Genomic DNA, 22,643 nt, shown 5'->3' with positions numbered 1-22,643 from the left:
TGTTGCACAATAGTCAGCTTGTTGTGGATAAGAACAGGCAGTGCCCAATACGACCCAGCCACCCATGATTACGGTCCCCCTCAACCCATTACTGGCCTTTTCAGAATTTACTTCTGTCTTCACAGGACAGGGTATGGATGAATGACTCAGTTGCATGGTTTCTCAAACACAATTCCTCAAACAAGAGGGACCAAACTAAACATATTTAAACCAGCCAGTAGCTTTCTGTTATTTAAATATATTTTTAAATAATACATACTTGTGATTTGCAAAATAAAGGATTGCTTTGTGAAGAGAACAGTTTGTGATGATAAAAAACACTCTTTCAGACTAAATCCCAAAAAGTATGTGGACAGAGTTAATGCATGAATGTCAATTCATATAATATTAAAAATCAATCCATGTGGCATGTGCAATCAAACATGCTTGGCCTTTTCTTAGACTCATTTCTGCAATGGCTTTTACCCAACCAGTCCCAGGATCATTTTTAGTAGATGTTTGAGGTGCATGAAGTCATGCTGCCTTCCCATTCTATCGGACACGTACTTCCCACTTCTGAAGTCGTGAGCTTGTCAAGTGAATTGTTGGAAAGAATAGTAGGCTAATCACGGAGGACACAAGGTTTATTCTTGCTTTTGTATTGGGTCATCTTATCAAAGGCAAAATGTATTGACGATATTTAATGTTTAATCAATTTTTTGTGTCACGTTTGTTGACAACCATATTGCAGAAGCTGATGTTACTGCAGAAGCTGCACCGATCCGTCTGTCAATCTCCCGTTCCATCCTTCCCTCACTCATGAACAAGACCCCCAGATACTTGAACTCCTCCACTTGAGGCAGGAACCCTCCACCAACCTGAAGCGGGCAAGCCACCCTTTTCCGACTGAGAACCTTGGCCTCAGACTTGGAATTGCTGATTCTCATCCCAGCTGCTTCATACTCGGCTGCAAACCGTCCTAGTGCACGCTGAATTTCCTGGTCTGATGGGCCAACATGACAATAACATGTGGATTAGTTGGGCAAACTCCCATGAACCCTCCAGCACCCTGGAGAGGGTATAGAGCTGGTCCAGTGTTCCAAGACCGGGACGAAAACCGCACTGTTCCTCCTGAATCTGAGGTTCTACTATCGGCCAAATTTTCCTCTCCAGAATATTCCTTCCACCGTCCGACGATATCCCCAGTTGAGGTCAACAGCTTCCCCCTCCACTGCTTCCCCCTCCTAAGGCGCCGGACTGTTTGGCATAATCTCTTTAAGGCCAACCTATATTTCTTCTCCATGGCCTCACCGAACTCCTCCTTCCAGGCCCTATTTCTTGCATCCACAACCACCCGGGCTGCAGTCCGCTTGACCTGCCGGTACCCGTCAGTTGCCTCTGAAGTCCCACAAGCCAGCCAGGCCTGATAGGACTCCTTCTTCAGCTTGATGGCATCCCTTACCGGAGGTCGGATGAAACGACCACAAAGTCAATCATCGATCTCCGGCCTAGAGTGTCCTGGTGCCATGTGCACAGATGCTTGAGCATGATGTTTGTTAATGGCAATCTGAACACCACTCGAACTGAACAAAACTGAACAAACTGAAAGAACAGAAGACTGCTCGGATTCAGATCAGGGGGGCCGTTCCTCCCAATCACGCCCCTCCAGGTTTTACTGTCGCTGCCCACATGGGCGTTGAAGCCCCCCAGTAGAACTTTTCCCAGGGACCCCAAGAGGGCCAGGTAATCTGCATTGCCGTTCGGCCCGTAGACACACACGACAGTGAGAGACCTGTCCCCGACCCAAAAGCGCAGGGAAGCGACCCTCTGGTTCACCGGGTGAACTCCAACACGTGGCGGCTGAGGTGGGGGGCTATAAGCAAACCCACACCAGCCCGCCGCCTCTCACCATGGGCAACTCCAGAGTGGTAGAGAGTCCAGCCTCTCTCGAGGAGTGTGGTTCCCGACAGAGTATGTGAGCAGAGTGGAGCGGCAACAATTTTCCCTCCGCGCTCCAAGCATTTAATAATCACTCCGCTACAACATTTACCACTCCCGCTCCACTCCTCGCTCACTGATATCAGAAACACCGCTCCGTCTTCGCTCCCCGAGGAAATTGCGAAAAAAGTATTCAAGTAAGCTTTGAAATCACACAAAGTTTCTCCTCATCATAATATATAGGCATATCAAATAAAGAAAATAAAAAACAACATTAGGAGAATAGTTTCAATGTGGTTTATTGGATACTGTGCAAACTTTTCCTATGCTATGCTTATTACATGGCTATCAGCATTAAAAGTTAAATATCTTTGCTGCTTTTTGCAGAGCACATTTTGTTTGGAAAGAGGAAAATAACTACATTTTCATCAGTTATTTTATCTACGGGTCGCTACATTTCTTAAATATTTCTGCTCATTAGAAATCAAATACCGACAGCACAGTAAGATTACATTTGTTTGAATGCAATGCATTAGTGAGAAAGCGATTGCGTGTGTGATCTGTTTAAAATGTGCTTTCACCCGATCCAGCCCGATCTCATGAAAGTGCGTATCTATAGCACAAATTTTATTTATTGTACCATTTACAAAAATAGTTTTTGCTTGCATAGCCTATGATAAATAGTTTTCGTGTGCATATGATACACACAAATGGCTTGCAAGCACTTCACATCCCTAATCCTAACCAAGGGGTTTAGTGTGTTTCATTTGCACACAAAAATTTTTTTTGCCGTATAAATGGCACGAGAAATAAAATTTGTGCTTTAGATAAGCACTTTCATGAGATCGTGTTGCCCGGTCATATTCAGTAAGCTCGAGAACCTCCCGCAGTCACTCATGTCCATCGGCGTCATCATAACCTTCAATTTTTTTATTAAATTGAGTGATCCATCTGTATCATGCTAGCGTAATGTGTTTAACGTGTGAATCCTTACTAAAAATGCAGTTCTATAATGAGCCGTTGGCATGATTTGTACTCGTGATGGAGCGGTAGTGGAGCGCTCTCAGAGCGAGTGAAAACCACAACACTTCGACTTTTAAAAAATCCGCTCCGCACTCCATTTAAAATCATACCGCTCCACTCCTCGCTCCGCTCCCACTCCACTCCGCTCACATACTCTGGTTCCAGAGCCCAAGCTGTGCGAGGAGGTCATCCCGAATATCTCTAGTTGTTACCTCTCAACCTCCCGTACAAACTCAGGCTCCTTCCCCGCCACTGAGGGGATGTTCCACATCGGGGATGTTCGTTGGGGCCTTAAAGTAAAGTAACGCATTACACTAAAAATATCGGTAACTACACTACTTTACTATACTATAGGAACGCGCTTTCCTGCGTTACCCAAGCCGTGTTTGCTTGTGTGTAAAGTTCTATCTAGTGGTGTGTGCGCACCGTTGCCATATAAATCGATTTGAGTGACATAGCTGCCGGTGCGAAGGAGAGAGGGAAATGGAGACGGAGTGCAGCGCGAGTCTCCGCAGACTGCGCGCTCACCTCCCCAAATGGACGAGGCGTTTATACTCGACGCGCTCGCCTCGTACTATTCTGTGAAACGATGGGGCGACTCGGGTAATTGTCCTCTTAACCATCAGGAATCAACGTGAGAAGAAGAAAGGTCCACACGTGACAATGTTTATTTTAGTACATCACCACCAATACCACTACAAAAAGAATCGTGTAAAATCAAGTAGGCCTAGAGATTATTACTTGTGATATTAGAACAAATATGTGGATATAAAAACATGTATGTAGGCTATAGAACTAAATTAACGATCTCTTAAATATTTTCTAATTTCACAAAAAAATTCATTAAGTTTCGTGGACATTTTATAAAACATGGATCTTTTTATTAAAATGCTTATTATGCTATTGTAGGCTCATTTTTTAAATTTATTTATACCGGCACACAGTTTGCGCGTCTAAGCAACTGATTTAGACGCGCAAACTGTGTGCCGGTGCGGTGAGATGTACGTACATGCTTGGGCAGATTCGGCTTCTTGAAGTCGTTCATCCTCGGATTCAGCGCCGCGCGCGCTATTACAAAAAAAAAGTCGTGAACACAGCCAAGCGAAATGGGGTCTTGTGCACCCAACGCGCACGACCGCCCACACCACAATGACATAATTTTTGCCGCACGCACCTTCGCGCTCGTGCGTACGCGTCGAGTATAAACAAGGCTCACTTTTCTCAAGTCTCGGAACGCAGCAGGTAACACAAAACGAAATGAACAGGCTTGTTGCAGGGTTCATAAGAAGACATGCTTCCCCTGTCGACCATTGAATCGCCCAGGTTTAGAAAAATGCATTTTAAAATCAAGATTAAAAATTTAAAAGTGACCTTTATTTTATTATTTTTCATTGACCACTTCATTTTTTGTTTTTATTGCCATGAGTCGAATAAAAATATGGTTTTGTTCTCAGGAGAAGAGTTTTATTCTCATGTTTCCCAAAGCCTGTGTTTTAAAACTACAAGATGTACACAAGGCGATGTCGCTGTTCTTAAATTTATTAAAAACGTAAGAATACCAGTCACTGCAGCAATCGTTCTCCCCTCCGCCATGTTTAAAAATAATGGCACGCACAACTCAGAAAAAACTCAGGTATCAAAATTCTCTGTTTACCAGTGGTAAATTCGACTTGAGAGTGCATTCATATCCAATTTCAGAATAGGAAACTGGTATTTATGATAATTCTGATAGCATGTGAGGTAGCTGGTGTCCTAGCAGAATAACCACTGGTGTAGCTTATTACATTTACTATACAGACATAATACTAACATGAGTTTCACAATACTTTTTTTAAAATTATTTTTTTAAATAAAACCCATTTTCTAATTGCTTTGTTTGAAAAGTGTGCTTGATCTTTTTAAATACCATTTGGTTTGATATTTTGGTTATAAATATACTGACATTCATATAAATGTGGCTTAGGTGTTTCTGAAGTATTTCTCCAAAGTTGTCAAGATGGCAGAGCCGAATGTTTGTTTATTATGCGTACAAATTGAAATAGATTTCCACTAAATGCTACAACCTACCATCTGTTTATACCCATCTGCATGTGAATGTTTTTCATAAGCCCTTCACAACAAAATACCAATAATTTGCATCAAAGTGTAAATCAACTTCCGTGTATTTCTACAATCAAAATAGCCCTCTTTTCTTTGGTGGAAAAAATAAAAAAAGATAAGAAAACTGTGCTCACATCCTCTAGATTGACATTCTGATCTTTTATTTGATACATAGCTTTGCCTGCACAGGTTGTAGTGTAAAATCACAGGCATGCAAAATGACAGTCGGTCGATTCACGCACACACACATATCAGAGCCGCTGAAGACATCTCCAGATGGACAATCACTTGGTATGCTCACCTTTGCCCGGATACATGAAGCCATTATGGATACACATACATAATAATGTAGTAGTCCAATAGCATTGAAAAGAAAGCAGCATGTTTTATCTAAAATCATTTCATTAAAGATCAAACTTTAGATTGTTTTTTGTGCTTTGTCAGTACTTTTAACTGTACTTTATTGGAGTGAAGCATATAAAAGATGAATGTTTGTGCTTAAACCCTCAAAGGTTTAATGTCTGAAACCTTGAGCCAAAATGTAAATCAGTTTGTTTGTGAAATGCAATTGTAAATGTCACATGTGATTTGTGCCTTAGTTTAATAAATGCAAAGTTTCTTTGAGAGCATTTTAGTTCCTGTTCAGTAAAAGAATGTCGTATTTATTTTGTAGCCACGGTTATATCAGATGAGCCAGACTCGAAGCAGTCTCTCTTCTCCTTGCCTGCATCTGGCCTGAAATGCTGAAGATCCCCATTGTCCTCTCCCACCGTCTCTGTCCCGGCCCTGTCCTCTCTACGAGGAAAACTACTGCTGCATAAATGCTGACTACTAACACTGTGAAACTCCCACCTACCAGCATCACCACCCCAGATATAAACATGTCATTCAGCGCCTTGCCGGGTTTGGGCATGTGGTAGGCCAAGGCCATGTCTAGGAGCACAGCTCCACAGATGAGCAGGGAGATTCCTGTGATCAACACGATGAGGACATCAGATAAACCGCCGCTTTTTAGCATGTTGATCCGGCGCCTGCTGCGCACGCAGTTCATGTCCTGGACAGCGGAGCTCAGCAACTGCTTGAGGAGGACGGCCAGAGCGAGAAGGCAAAGAGTGGTTCCGGCGCCCAGCCGCCACTCGCTGGAAAAGCTGGTGGTGGTTGAAAGGAGGCCTACGCCACCCAGGCCGCAGCCTAAGATCAAGGCCACTGAGGCGCAGTAGCATAATAAGGATTTGCGTGGCTCATTGAACCACCAGAGCTCCACCTGCTCCTCCAGGAGGTTCTGCTGGATGCGAGCCGGGTCAGGATGGGGGTAGCCCCTCGGAGGGGAATAGTCCTCCAGCTCTGACATGATGTTTGCTGCTAATGGTGCTCAGGACAGGTCCCAACTTTGAAAGGACACCTGGCCAGAGTTCCTGGAGAAAACAAGTTGGAATTTAGGTAAGATGCCACGTGAACAGTAGACAAAACAAGAAAAAAATCCTGTTCAATTCACAATCTTACAGGCATTGTGTAAATTAATTTTGGCCTGTATATTTCACAGTTCATAACTGAATATTTCATTATCATTGATATGCTGTAATAAACCAACATACTTGAACATAAAAATCTGAATTTCTACCTTAAAATACATACTGATAACCACCATAAAAAAAATCAAGTAGTAAAATACTGTTGAAGGGCACATGATAAAATTAAAGGTTGTCAAAATGCCATCAGGGTAGCACATATCAATAATATATATATATATATATATATATATAAAAGCAATAAGGTACGAGAGGCTGTGCTGTATCGTGAATAAGTCACGGTTGAAGGGCGTTGTTAGGTATGACGCGAAGCGGAGTAATACAAATATATATATACAGTATATATATATATATATATAAAAACATACATACACACACATATTTATACATATATTTTAATACAAATATTAAAGCCAAAAAATATGTATCAATGTTACTTTCATGAATTAAAATCATTAAAAGCCTTTCTTCCGCTTGAAAAAACAGTCCCTGACTGAATGAATAAATGAAATGTTTTTAATGCATTAAATTATATTTAAGCAATTAACAGGTTTTTACTTTAGCATGATATTTTCTTTTTGTACAGATTTTTCAACTCAAAGGGGTTGAGGGGTCATAAGCAATCAAAAGCAACAGACAGAAAAGGGGAAATGAGGTATGTTAAACTTCGCATCCTTCTCCCCACTCCCCAAAATAAGCAAATTTTTACAAAATGTTGCAAATATTATGTAAATTATTCAGATTGGGGTTTCAAAACACCATTCTGGAGTCAGACCAAGCTGCTTAATGATTAAAACGCAGCTTTATTTATAAAGATTTTCTTAAAATCAATTTATGATGTAGTCAAACAATGGTTTAATTTAAGGTTTAATTTAAACACTTGTGTGTAGTCTAAAGCCTGTTAATGTGCCTGGGGACGACCATGGGGATGTGTGTAGAGAGAAAATAAAGATTTAAAGTAGTTAGAGAAGACAATTTCCCTCCTGCTCAGGGGCTCAAGCCTTAATTCCGTTACAAATGGCCTGTCTCTGTGGTCCCAGTGACCCTCAAGGTTACAGGACAGACAGCTTGTCTTTACAATCCCGTAAGTGGCTTTGCCTGCACTGCTGCACCAGCAAACTACATTGCATACATTATAATCACGGACCAAGACAAACTCTATTTTTCTTTATCCAGGACCAGTGTCATTATTCTGCACTGTTTGTTCAAAGTCACTCTCCTCCCACATGTGAAACCATAGGGGTTGTGTACATGTACTTTGTGCTTTGATAATTAAGTCCCTGTGGAGTCTCATATCACTGACATACTGCTTCCCTGTGACTGAGGTGAGGCATGAAGAGGGAAAAGTAAAACAAGAAAGCCCATGAAAACAAAAACACCAAAGTCCATTCTAAGATTACAATGATTGTCAGAGATAAATCACCTAAAATGAAAATTCTGTCATTCATCATTCATGTCATCCAAATCCATATGGATCCTTGTTTGGAATTAAAAAAAGATACATTTGAAAGATTAATAATAGTCACTTTATTTCAAAACCATTATAAATGGGGACTTTCAAGCTTAAAAAATAATAATGAAATAACCATAAAAGTATAATGAAAGTGGTAGATAAGACCCGTGTTTTATATTGTTTCTAAATCTTATGTGTGAAAAACAGACCAAAGATCAATTCAGTAACTGAAAATCCTGTCTTGGCTCTTCTTGAAACGTGAATCTTTTCAAATAATATGTTGATCCAATTCACAAAACCAGTCTGTATGATTTGTTCATTACTCAAAATCATCCACTTCTTGAGTTCAACTCACTGATTCATTCCATGTTTATCTTCACTGGAGGAAAAGATTGTCAGTGAGTAACAACTTAAATTTTGGTCTGTTTTACACACAGAGTTATAGTCATCGGAAGTAGGAAGACTTTGAATATAGTCAAATGGACCACTATATCGTGCTTTTATGGAGTTTTTGAAGTTTTTGAAAGTCAAAATTTGAGTGCTAATCCTAAAATAATCAATAATAATTGTTAATGTTTCTTTTACTGCAGCCCAGAAAGCAAAAATTACATCAAAACACCGCACTGAATTTGTATGTTTTTGTACTATGTTTGCATTCCCAGTTTATAGACATATAGCAATTTAACCTGCATACCTGGTATGAGAGCTCTTCAATCATAAGTAGACTCAGTCTTTTGAATCTTTTATCAAAATATGAACGTCATCTTGGATGTGCCTTATGTTACAGTAGAAATATACTCACCCTAAAGAATTATAAAGTATCTGCGATGAGAATGTGGCAGTTTATCATTCACTGGTGCGTTCGCTTTCAGTCGTTTGCAGAGTGCGGAGAGAGAAAGGACAGCAAGGACATTTTCCTCACCTCAAATCACCTCAGGGTTGGGACTTGCTTATTATTTGTGTCCTTCACCATACCTTATACTTTAAAAAATTTCTAATAATATACTGACTTTTGGTTTTGATTTGCAGTGGCTCCTTGGAAAGTTTTCCTCTTTCATTTTGTGATGTCATTGGCAGGTGCAATCCAGACTCCAGAGTATATTTATAAGATTGGCCACGTTAACACAACCAGGCCGACCAGAAAACTGAAAGTGTGCAAGATGCAATTGTTAGTTTTAATTTGTAATTATTATTATTAGTCAGATTCCTTTAGGCTGACATGGTATCGATGGAAAAACCTGCCTAAATGGCTGATCTGTCATGTAGTGGCCTTGAGGCTTGACAGCCGTCCAACTTAGCCCTCAATATAAAAAACAGTCCACAGTCAGTTTGCCTGCAAGGTCTCTCTGAGGTTATTTCATAGGCAAAATGTCCCTAGCAGTCAGTGCATGAGTGATCCACAAACCAGGACAGAGGTGTTCAAGTTTAGTAACCTCCTGACAGTGTTCCTCCTTCTCTTTCTTGGCTCATGTTGCTGTTGGCTATTGAAGTTTGGTGGTTTTCTTGAAGATTTAGAGCAAACGGCATCTTTCCCGACAGGTGTAAATGCTGAGCATTGTGGCAGGCCAAGCGCACTATTCATTCTCTAGTCAAGCGGTACACTGTTGTATCTCTGACTGCAAGTCTCTGATGTATCTGCTAAAGAAGCGTTCATAAAGCAGGCTCTTGTCTTGTCTCCGGTCACCATACAACAGCTGATGCCTTGTCTAGCATACTCTTCTCTGCCTGGTTGCTAGACAAAAACAATGGAGCAAGTCTCCATGTCCTTCTACAGGCCAGGAGGAAACCGGTCACTATCTGTGTGGAGACAAAAGAAGCAAAAAATGCCAGCTTGATGGGAAGGGGATGTGTAAAGGATATGCAGTTTGTCTAATTCATCAAAAGCAAATTGCTTTTGATTGTTAAGAGAGGAAACCGTTGTGAAAATCTGAGCAGGGGTGGAACTTGCCTTTTCCATATGGAGGTAATAGAAGAATCTTTGCGACAAGCTGGAACTGGATGGAAAATGTCCAAAAAACCTTCATGAAATATATTTTTTTTTCCATAGCCATGTCTGCTAACTTTATCCATTGAAAGCTCACTATATATTAGCTTCTATGGAAGCACCATTTTCAAGTGCACACTAGCCACGATGGTTGTTCCAAAAAGAAGGGAATTTAATCATGTTACCTTCTAAGATACATCAAATAAACCACATTCCAAGTCAACACTGCATGTGTCCTTCACAGAGTTATCAATCCAATAATACACTGCAACAAGTTCAGTGAAAAACTAAATCAAAGATGGTGGATGAAGTGAGAGAAATGTTAGCTCCATCCGAATAAGCATACTTCCCTACTATATACCCAGCTAACAAAAATATGTACAAAGAACTTTTTGCTAACATTCTCATTAAGTTTTGAAAATGATACTTCTGATTGTTCTCAGAATGTTTAAAAGCCCAGTTTTAAATGTTAGCTGCATCTGAATATCCAGACTTCCCTACTAAATACCCAGCTAACAAAAATATGTTCAAAGAACTCTAAAGGCCAATTCACACCGCACAGACAGATGGCAACAAACAAGTTGGCAGTTGGATTTAAAATTTTATGAAATAACTGTCATGTTCACACTGCCCCAACAAACACTGACTGACCAAGGTCAGTCAGGTGAAAACAAACTCTCTCTGACCAACGCCAACAGGCGTACTGATCAGATAAAACCCAACAAATGTGTTTGTTGGTGTTTGTCTGTGCGGTGTGAAATGACCTTTAATTTCACTCATTAGTATCAAATACAGGTAAGTTATGTTGTTCCATACCTGAAAAGGAGGGAATAAATCACAAAATATTGGTATAAGATTTGGGTTCTGGAGGGTCAAGAGTGAGTTGTTAATGTTATGCTTCTTGCAGCCCCTCTCTCCTTCTTGCTTAATCCACATTTTATCAGCCTGCACACATGGCTCAAGTTACTGTCAGGCATAACCTCAGGAACAAACCGCAAACAGCAGCTGGTCTAGACCCTGCCTTTAAAGCTGTATAAACCACCCTTGATTTTTCACCCCTAATCTCTTATTTCAACTGAGAAATCCTCCCTATTTCTCTGCTTCCGACTCAATTTCACTATTTTATTTGTCACTTTATTTCATGTTGCAATGCCCCGTTTTGGTGGCTGGGGAGGGATAGCCTTTTTGTTTTCATCATAAAAGTTAACATATGCCATGTACCTTATTCCATCATTTCACTTCAAGACTCAGTGGTGTCATTACATCTTCTTTTTCCATCAGTACACTTTCCCTAAAGAACACTCCTTCATTCCAACCCTTCACTGCAGCTTACCACCACATTCGTAGAAGGAAACAGAACACAAAATGACATTATAAAGACAGATTCCTCAATCTTACTCTGCACAAAATCTCAATGTTCTCTATGTATGATTAACTCAACAACAATAGACAATATGGCTTTTATGTGTGTGTAATAGTGTAGAAACAACAAGAGTAATATTTCTCAGTAAAGACTGGAAAACAATACACGATTTTTGCCCCAATTTACAGTTTGGACACGTCAGTGCTACTTGCCAAAAGTCAGAGCCAGTATTCAGATTTTGGGTAGTCTAAAGTCTTGAATACAGTACACAACTTTTAAAATTAGAAAAGATTATAAAACACTGGCATCATACACTAGCGACTTTGTAAAAGGTTACAGAGAAAAACTGTGCATCATAGTCTAAACAACTGAGGATCACACAGTCAGACTTTCAACTCACACAGAAACATGCGCCTCTGCTCAACCCCCAAACCGGCTCAAAATATCAAACATGTTGGATATCCTCCGAGTGGATGGAAGCTAAAGTCTGAAGCTAAAAAATTGGAGTCTGTGCGCATCATACACCACTATTTTATGCGAAATCTGTCAACTCCGACTGGCACTGACTGGCTCTAACTTTAAGCAACAAGGATTGACTCTTCTGGACTGCAAATTAGGACAATAATATGTGCAAAAATCATCAGTGTATTCCAGCCAAAAGTTGACAGATTTTACAGAAAATGCAAACTTCAGACTGTGATTGATTCCTGTGATTCCGTCAGAGGATATCATACTTGTTTCATATTTTGAGCCAATTTTATCACACAAATTGTTTTCATTTGTCATCCATCTCCAAGCAACAAGGCGCATGTTTCTGCATAATTTTTTGTGTTTAACACAACGTGAAAGTCTGGTAGTGTGTGATCCTCAAACATTTATCACTGTAATCATTTGCAAAGTCAGCAATTCCTAGTGTTTTCAAATCGGTTCAGATTTTAAAAGTCATGTAGTGTATTCCAGCCTTAAGGGTGCTATTTTTTTCTGGTAAGGTTCTGTATTCACTGCTGTTTGGTGCTTGATTTTCCTGTTTTGGGCACAGCTGCAATATTAAGCACTAATTAAATCACCAATTAACAGGCCCGTCCACCCAGCTCCACTCTGCTGACAAAAGGAAAAACATTCACTTCTCTTCCCGCCTACCTCTCTCCCTTTCATTCTCAAAACAGTGATAGCATCTATAATGTTCAGTTATGGCCTCTAGGACAGTAAAAATGTGAGGATAATCCATAATGCAATTCAAAAAGGGCAACTATTCAACTTGGCCACTGAGCTCCACTCTGTGACCTGACCTCCATCTGTGACATAGACACCAGCCCAGTTAAGACACCTGGACCTACTCTTTCACTCTTTAGGGGCATGGTTTCATTTTCACTGGCTGTCTCTGTGTGTGTCACAGAATATTCTGGAATATACACTCTCGGGATGTTTGGAATGGATGTTGCTGAGTGCTGTCATACACCTGTCGTTTTTAAAGATCTGTACGATCTCTGAGGAAAGGATGATGAGGAAGGAGCCAAGAGTGTGTTGGTTTGCTTGGCATCTGGAAGCACAACTTTGAGATTCCATTCTTTCTCTGCAGATAAATGTCAAAAAATCTCTATTTTAACTCCAAATATGGATGTTCATCCTTTTTTTTTTTTTAAATGGACTGGCAAATACTAGTAATGATATCAGATGGTGTTACCATGATTGAACTGAAAGAACATAGGGCTATTCATCTGCCATTGTATTTACATGACATCCCTTGATACTTCAAAAAATGCCAAGGTAATACGATGGAACATTTGGTACTCTTTCTAGAATTATTTGACATGTTTGTTTGTCCTACTTTCTTTGTCATATTTTGTCATGTCTTTTACAGGATGGCTATAATAGGTCATTGTATGTGCATGCTCACGAATCAAATCACAATAAAATGTCATAAGTCATTTTATTTTCTATCCATGACATGCCATTTTGTCAACACCTCCAGTGTAGCTGATATGTCACATTAACAATTGTTAAATGGAAGAAAGAGCATAACCATGATTAATTACAATCTTTTTCTCCCTAAACTATTACCCTGTCAGTGTAAAGCACTGTTCACACTCTGCATAGAAAGGGCACCTACAGCATTCAAATAATTTGCTTCACTTTTATTTTATGATACAGAACAATTTTAACTAAACAGATGTGAGACATTACCTTTTTTTTCCCTATAGGCTGTTATGTAGAACTGTTACAGTTCTGCAGCTCCTCTTTAGTATTTTGCTCTCACTTGACTCGTATTAGTTACTCTTTGAAGCACAATGTTCTTAAAATGTCCACAATAAGCATTATCTGATCATTCTATTACTTCCATATTCCAAATATCTAATACTGGACAAAATTGTTTTCGATTATATATGTTCCCTGTCAGTTTCTGGTGTTCTTCTACACAACTCTGAACACATTGAGTGAATATTTATTTTGGTCAGCTCAGGAATAAAATCAGAAATGGCAGCATGTGAGAATGACACTCCACACTTCTGAAACTAAATAAGTTGTATGTACTTTGTGTATTTGTCATAAATAATCAATCAATTACTTTTATAAGATGTGGGAAAAAAGAAATAGCATGTATACTGGATGTTTGTTATCAACTGCAAAATGACTAGGCTAAAGTGTGACCTGCTCCAGGATATAAATCTATGAATGTTGTTCTAATGTATTACTAATGTAATACTAATGTATTAATGTAAATAATTAGATTATAATGTTAAAATTGTATTAAAATGCATTATTAATTAGCCTATATGAGATAAGTTTAATAATTATTAATATTTTATCTGATAAAGTTGATGCAGTATATACAGCACTTTTTTTTTATCATGTAACAAGCGCCGGCGGTGATGATTCATATATTTACATTTAATTTATCAGGATAATATATTTTGTGTGTTTACGTCCATCTAGCCCGTATATAGGTGAACAGTTAATTACAGTCCTAACGTGATGTTTAGGACTGATAAACTGATATTCTGTATAATAGCTCTGAGACGCTTAACTGTTTTTATCACTCAACTTGACTGAGCTTGAGGCATCTGGGTGACATAAAATTTGGGAACTATTTTCCTTGGTGTGAACGAAGTGGCCAAATTTTGCCTAAACACTCCACTCTCAGTCCTACTGTAGGCTAATATCAGCACAACATGTCCATATTGAGTACAGCACTCTTGCTTGTGCGATATTGGTTAATTTATTAGGCAATATGATTCCCTGTCACATAAGATTTGAATTTTTGCTATTTTATATGCAGAAATTAACAATTTTCCATAAATAAACATTATATGTTTCCCATCTCAGTGTATAGATGCTATAAATAGATTTGAATATCAACCCTTAATGAATTTGTTTACAAAATGTCCTTTTGCACATGTTGAGATGATTTTCCAGAAGTGAAAGTCCTAAAACTCCAGTACAAAGTGCCCTGCGTTGCTCTATGAAGGTGTGGATCCTCATATCTGTCTAATGTATAACAGATACATTTCTAGGCTATTCAAACCTAAAAGAGTACGAGGGCGTACATCAAAACGCTTCCGTTCTTACCTGCGCATCGCATCGCTGGCAGGCAGCACACCATCCCGAACCACATCAGACACAAATATACACAGCAAGAAATCTACACAGCCGGTCCGTCTGAGAGGGGAAACGCGCTCAGCTAGAAGAGACGTCAAGTTTAATGTAAGTCTCGCACAGTAATCCCGACCATATCAGGTTGTCATTGCGATTGGCGTTGCAGGTGCACTGCTCGTTCAGCCCGGACTTTTGCCCTCCGCTCGGAGGAGTGGTCTCTCCTCTCATTGCTACTCTGATCGCGGAGCTTGTAGTTCAGCTGGGGAGTGTGTGTGTGACCTCGCCGCTCCCCGCCAGTGGGACACCTGCAGCGATAAGAAACGTCTAGTCCAAAGGTCTGACGTTAAATGATTCCAATTGGAAACACAAACAATTTCCTGTATGTTTGTTAATGCTGCGTCGCGTTCCAGCACTATCTGCGCGACAAAACGCGCTAACCTGGAAATCTTCGCGGTTACCTGCTCTATTTGCTGTTTAACCGGAAACGCTTGCAAGACCAGTGCTTATCAATAGATCATTCAGGGTACTGATATAATTGTGTTATTGAGATGGTTGTTTTCACAAGTAATTGTGATTGTTTTAAAGTCGTTGTTGCCTATAAATCTTAAAAATAGTACAAACTAAAGTTAATTTTAAATTGACTTTGATGGCCTACACAGTTTTAATTAGCCTACATGTTTGTAATCCATTTTATTTCAGTTAACTTATGTGATAGGCTCTAGCCTACTTAAAGTAGATATTAATGCGAAAACAGGGCGGTGCTTAATTTAATCCATGGAGAATTGATCGATCATAAAAAAATGACAGGGGTAAAAGGGCACTTCTTAGACTATGGGCACTTTCATGTCCTTAGATCATATTTTATAAAAACACATTTAATTTTGAAAAATTCACTTTCATAGTTAACTTTACAATGAAAGTACTTCAGGAACTTTTTACCGGTAGGCTAGTCTACGATGATTTTTTCACCTTTTTAAACATCATTATAGATGCAAATATTGCTGTTTTGTGCTTGTCCCACAGCCAGACTTCTGATCTTCAATAATGAAAAAGAAGTGTAAAAAAAATGATTTATCTATTTTTTTTAAATATGACTGTATACAATATCAGTAAAATAATCAAAACATAATTGTGGTATTTAAGGTCAGACAACTATTAATGTGATTTTATATACAAAATGTAGTTGTCCCACAATATTGCCGTCATTTCCTCCACAGTGCTGTAATGTCCCTCTTAAAAAGCTTTTTTGAAAGATTGTTTGTCTAGTTTCTATGGAAATGAACAATGACATCACAGCACATGTCTGACATGGAGGAGATTTTTAATTTCTTCACCAACTTGGAGAAGAAAACTCAAGGTAAATATTGCTTGAAATGAAAATATTTTTTATTGTATGTCATTTCCAAACATCAAATTGTAAGATCAATTGAGTTTGTAAATAAATAGATTTTTTTACATAAATAGATGTGTTTTGCATGCATGCAATGCTAGGTACCAATTCATAGCTAATCTCTAATACTAGCTTGGATTTTTTTTTACAAAATACTGCAGGATTGTCATTTCCACCACCATCATTTCCAGCACATACCTTCTTGGGTGGAAATGACGAAGGCGAGGTGGAAATGACATTTATGCTTACAAGGTGCAATTCAGATTGTGTGGCTATGTATATATTATTTATTGAAATGTACAATGCTAATGTATTTATTCAAATATATATTTGTTGAAATGCCTTTTCATCTATTTTTAAGATGCCGCGGAAGTCAACCGCAGAAAGGTCTCATTCCTATACCAAAACAGAACCAAAAAAACTAATGACTAATGAGATTAATGATTTGTTAAATGGAATTGTCTGCTTCAGAAACTTTCAAATAAATGTCTTCTGTTTTTCTACATGGACGTCCATTCATTGTCATTTGCACAACACTCAGTCGTTTCCACCCCCTCATAACTTTTTAAAAAATATTTACAAATTTCTAATCACTCATTAAAAAACTTTTGCATAGTTTATGGGATAATGGTCCACTTAATGTAATAACACAAGTAGTTTATTTTTCTTAAATGTATCTAACCAATCCATATTTCAGGTTGTGGTGGATGTAAGCTTTGTGTTTGGGCCTCATGACAATTAATTTACTTAATCCACAAATCTATGGTAATTGCAATGTAGGTATAAACTGGTAATACTATGTGTGAAAGTCGTCTTACACTGTTAAGAAATGATCTATATCATAATATTTTAAAATAATAATCAACTATTTACATGTGATGGAAATGACATTTGTTCAGTGCGGATCGGAAAATATGTCAAAAAACACCAATTTGTCTTATAATGTAAGTGCGTTCTCTTATGGATCATTAAACTAGACTAGTTATATTTAACTGTTAGACTGTGACAATTTAGCCTGGTTAAAACCAGACCCTTCTCAGTCGTAACTGAGTTAGGGTCTGGGGAAGGTTCATTCACAGCTCATTTCCAAAGGGGTGTCACCAACGGACGTTGCTCAAATGCCACTGTAAGCAATTGCATAGACCTTAAAACCAATCAGATCGATCGTCATCTTGTAAAGCCGCCTCAACGTTTGTGATTGGTGCCTCGATTTGGAGGGATTGGAAATGAGTTTGAATGGGCTCTTCGCCAGACTAACTTGCAGAGCAAATCTAAATTTGCCGGGAGTTCGTCTGGGTTTTCCCAGGCTAGTGAGAATTTTGATTTGAATACTTTTTTCCCCCTCAAGTTCACAAGGCCAAAAGTGCCGGTTGTTTTCCCAAAAATGGGTGGTGCTGCGAAAAAGTAAAGTTGTTAGATGTTGAGAAAAGTCTTTACATTTTGATTACAGTTTTAAAAAAATGCAAATCACCATAAGATTAGGAAGCGTGTATTAATAAAATAGGATAGATATATGATCAATTCTGTTCATGTTGACTTTAGGCCCGGGTGCAGGATGAAATGACTGCATTATGTGAAATTGTTAAGGGGGCTTAACTTTATACAAGCCGGGAACTACGTTATCAGTAAAAGGAAAAGTAATATCCATGTTGCCGGCGCCAGCGGAAGTACCGCCCTACTGTTTACAAAGCGACCAATACAATTTGAACTATCCTCCTTCGCAAGGTCGAGTGGCGCCGGCGACATGGACATGACCTTTCAACGTGATGGCGTAGTTCCTGGCGCGTTGCAGATCAGCTCAATCAGAACAATTGTAGTTAAAAAGTATATATATATATATATATATATTTATATATAGGCTATATATATATATTAAATTGACCTATCATTTCGCTAGATAAGACTCTCCTCCTCAGCTGCGATAGTGCACAGCATTTTCAAGCACTTCAAAGATCTTTGAAACTGCATTGATTTTGACTTCAAAACAGTGGTTGCCATTGAAGTCCATTATTCAACGAAAAATCCAGAAATGTTTTCCTCAAAAAAGTTAATTTCTCTTCCACTGAGGAAAGAAAGACATGGATATCTTGGATGGCATTGGGGTGAGTGAATTATTAAGAAATTTTCATTTTGAGGTGAACTAATCCTTTTAGTTTAAAAATGTCTAATTGACCTATGGCTAAACCACGCCCCCAAAAGCGATGAGCCAATAGCAGTGCGCATAGCTAACCCATACACTCGGACATTCTCTGCTTCCACGTCCATTGAAATGCATTGCAGTTAGTCAGTTTTAATTCGTGTTTATATGTTTTTTCTTGTCATTTTAAGTTTAAAATGGTCAAACGGTGTGCATGGGGTACATACAACTCTGACACTAGGTATTCCGAGAGGCTGGGCAACGGTGTGTATTTTTTACCCTTTCCTAAGCCACATCTCAACTGAGATAAGTGTCGCTCTGGATTAAGTTATTAAGTTATGTTATGCGGTAGACCATAACACCAACTAAACGTGGATAAATTAAACAAGGATGTGTACATCTGTTCTAAGGTAAATCAACAACGTATTTGAACGTTATCTTTAACATCTCTAACGTAACGTTAGGCTAACATTAGAAAACGTTAACGTTAGCTTCTAGCTGCTAACGTTAATAAAGGCTGGTTTCTAAAGTACTTCTTCCTGCCTCTATGTATTAATGTTCATGGGTAGCCTAAATGTGTTTAGATTTGTTGTGGTATTTATGCAATATTAGCACATATGTAATTAGATTATGCACCGTTTGTCCATGTTAACAAACAATTTCAAAAAACGTGTAATACATTTTTTGTTTGTCTTGATGTAGGTAATCAACTCAGTAATTTTCATCATGATATTGTCACGGTTGAGAAATTCATGGACGCTTCCTCGCGCTGTGTGTGTGTATTTTTGTGAATGAATGTGTGTGTGTGGGCGTGGTCGCTGATTATCCTTCGGGATTATCAGCGACAGGTGTTGTGCATTACCACTGCTATTTATACTCATCTAGTGCGTCTTGTGTTTGTCAGATCGTTGTTTTGTGGATGTTGCCTGTTGTGTTCCTGTCTCTTCGGCTCCCCGTGTTTCCTGCCCTGTCTTCGTCTGGAGGTTCGCCGTTGCAGTCCTTGTCTTCACTTCTCACCATCACTGGGTTCATCACTTCACGTCTGACCACCAGATCGAGTTGGCCACGCAAACCTGCGCTGCCTTGCCATCACCACCACTATCGGATTACACCGCATTGTGAATCATCTTGTGAACTGCAGCTGCGACTCTCTTATACCTCTGAGACCTTGTCTGTTTCTCATTTCTCTGAGACTGGTGATACTTACTCTAATAAAAGATCTGTTTACTTGCTATTGTCCCCTCTATCCATTCGTTACAGAACGATCTGACCATGCAGGGGGCAGCAGGTGGATCTGATGTCAATGACTACTTCGCACATAACACAGCCCGAATGGAGCAGCAGGAAGAGAATCTCGCTGCAACTGGAAGAGCGGTGCAGGCATTGGTAGCGCAGGTGTCTGGGCTCACCCAACAGATTCAACAACTGAGACTGCCCATTGCGCCCAACCCACCGCCGATTCCCCCCGCACCACCCGCACCCGTCCGTCAACATGAGCCGCGTCTGCCGACGCCGGAGAGTTATTCTGGTGAGCCAAGTTATTGTAGAGCTTTCTTGACCAAGTGCTCTATGTTTTTTGCTCTCCAACCCCAGACATTTCGCACTGAAGATTCGAAGGTGGCCTTCGTGCTTACACTTCTGTCCGGACGGGCTGCGCTATGGGGGACGGCGGTGTGGGAAAATCATCGACCCTGTTGTGACTCGTTCGCGGCACTCTCGGAGGAGATGAAGAGGGTGTTTGACCGGGCAGTCGCAGGCAGGGAGGCGGCTCGCCAGCTCGCAGACATCCGTCAGGGAGAAAGATCCGTCGCCGACTATTCAATCGAGTTTCGCACCCTCTCCGCAGAGTGCCGCTGGAACGAGGAGGCGCAATGGGACATCTTCCTGCATGGGCTGGCTGACCGCATCCAAAACGAGATTTATACCCTGGACCTGCCAGAGAAGCTCGACGACCTGATCGAACTGGCCTTAAGAGTGGATGCACGCTTGCATCGGTTGGAACAACGCACTCGTACGACGCCTACACAGAGGAGCCTTGGGGTTGCCCCACTCATCGTTCGTGATGCGGTCGGCCCCGTCGACGATCACGAGCCCATGCAGGTGGGTCGAGCCCGGCTCTCCCGGGAGGAGAGAGAGAGGAGGAGGTCCCGAGGATTGTGTCTCTATTGTGGCGGGGCTGGACATTTTCTCAATAATTGCCCAGTAAAAGAGCGTGCCCGGCAGTGAGGAAGAGGATCCTGTCGGGCGGGGTCTCCATCCAGAAAACCTCTTCCACCCTTCTCCCGGTGAGATTGCAGTGGTCAACTCGGTCACATCACTGCCAAGCTCTTCTCGACTCCGGCGCAGAAGGTAACTTTATGGACTGGTCACTTGCACAACAGCTTCAGATACCCACCATACCACTCACTAACAAGATCTCTGTCAACGCACTCAATGGTCAACAGTTACCCACAGTATCCCACACCACCAGTCAGATAACACTCATCACATCCGGCAATCATTCAGAAGAACTGTCATTTCTCCTTATGGACTCCCCTCAGGTTCCTATTGTCCTCGGTCACCCCTGGCTGGTGCAGCATAATCCCAGGATAGACTGGGGACATAACTCTGTTTCTGCCTGGAGCACGGAGTGTTATGCGTCTTGTTTAGTGTCTGCTGGTTCGTCTCTGTCTTGTTCTGTTTTGCAGGAAGAGTCGGTGAATTTGTCAAACGTGCCCGCTGAGTACCTCGACCTGAAGGAAGTGTTCAGTAAGTCCAGAGCTGCTTCTCTTCCTCCGCATCGTCCCTATGACTGTGCTATAGATCTACTGCCAGGTACGTCTCCGCCCAAGGGCAAGCTTTACTCTCTGTCTGTTCCCGAGAGGGAGGCCATGGAGAAATATATTTCTGATTCTCTGGCATCCAAATTCATCCGACCTTCCTCTTCTCCAGCGGGGGCGGGGTTCTTTTTTGTGGGGAAGAAGGACGGTTCTCTGCGACCTTGCATTGATTACCGAGGGCTGAACAACATCACGGTAAAGAATACTTATCCTTTGCCGTTGATGTCTTCAGCCTTCGAGAGGTTGCAGGGAGCGTCGGTCTTCACAAAACTGGACTTACGTAATGCTTATCATTTGGTCCGCATCAGGAAGGGGGATGAATGGAAGACCGCTTTTAACACCCCCAGGGGGCACTTTGAATACTTGGTTATGCCTTTCGGACTTTCCAATAGCCCGGCGGTCTTCCAGGCACTCGTCAATGATGTGCTGAGAGACATGGTCGATCAGTTCATTTATGTCTACCTGGATGACATATTGATTTTTTCTTCGTCTCTCCAGGAACACGTTCAGCACGTCAGACGAGTGCTTCAGAGGTTGCTAGAGAATGGGCTTTTTGTCAAGGCGGAGAAATGCGCTTTTCATGCACAGTCTGTCCCTTTCCTAGGTTACGTCATTTCGTCTGAGGGAGTGCGTATGGATCCTGACAAGGTTAAGGCTGTGGTGGATTGGCCAAGTCCAGATTCCCGTAAGGCCCTACAGAGGTTTCTGGGGTTTGCCAATTTTTACCGACGTTTCATTCGTAATTACAGCCAACTAGCCGCACCTCTGACTGCCTTGACCTCCCCCAGAACGACGTTCAGGTGGTCCGAAACAGCCGAAGCTGTATTCGCCAACCTGAAGAGCCACTTCGTTTCGGCTCCCATTCTTACGACCCCTGATCTGTCACGTCAGTTCGTGGTGGAGGTCGATGCGTCAGAGGTGGGGGTAGGCGCAGTGCTCTCGCAGCGCTCTTCTTCAGACGACAAGATGCATCCTTGCGCGTTTTTTTCTCATCGCTTGTCGCCTACCGAACGTAACTATGACATTGGTAACAGAGAATTGTTGGCAGTCAAGTTAGCATTGGAAGAATGGCGACATTGGTTAGAAGGGTCGGGGGTACCTTTTATCGTCTGGACTGATCACAAGAACTTAGAATACATTCAATCTGCCAAAAGACTCAACTCCAGGCAGGCTCGGTGGGCTCTTTTTTTCGGTCGTTTTGATTTTACTCTTTCGTACCGCCCGGGTTCTAAGAACATCAAACCCGATTCTTTATCTCGTATTTTTGATCCATCCGAACGCCTGTCTACTCCCGAGTGCATTTTACCGGAGACTCGATTCATCTCCACACTCCG

The 22,643-nt window shown here is 40.8% G+C and overlaps 1 protein-coding gene across 4 annotated transcripts; it reads right to left on the bottom strand.

The window, feature by feature from the left end:
- Positions 1-5,180: 5,180 nt before the first annotated feature.
- tmem125a (transmembrane protein 125a) lies at positions 5,181-15,200 on the bottom strand. 4 transcript variants are annotated; one of them, XR_013192991.1, is made up of 3 exons: positions 14,937-15,200; positions 8,825-9,819; positions 5,181-6,455 (listed from the first exon to the last, which is right to left on the bottom strand). XR_013192991.1 is itself a non-coding variant. In XM_077198556.1 (2 exons), the coding sequence occupies exon 2, from the start codon at positions 6,389-6,391 to the stop codon at positions 5,720-5,722; it is 672 nt and encodes a 223-aa protein (XP_077054671.1). In that variant the 5' UTR covers positions 6,392-6,455; positions 14,937-15,062; the 3' UTR covers positions 5,593-5,719. The 4 variants fall into 4 exon arrangements, 3 of the variants coding, with proteins under 3 accessions (XP_077054671.1, XP_077054672.1, XP_077054673.1); XM_077198556.1 differs by lacking the exon at positions 8,825-9,819 and having other exon boundaries at positions 5,593-6,455; positions 14,937-15,062; XM_077198557.1 differs by lacking the exon at positions 14,937-15,200 and having other exon boundaries at positions 5,593-6,455; positions 9,033-9,138.
- Positions 15,201-22,643: the final 7,443 nt, after the last annotated feature.

Source organism: Siphateles boraxobius, unplaced genomic scaffold (assembly GCF_051911475.1).
Source record: "Siphateles boraxobius isolate OS27281-9 unplaced genomic scaffold, OSU_SipBor_1 41, whole genome shotgun sequence".
NCBI lineage: Eukaryota > Metazoa > Chordata > Actinopteri > Cypriniformes > Leuciscidae > Siphateles > Siphateles boraxobius.
This window is presented reverse-complemented; position numbering and strand designations above follow the sequence as displayed.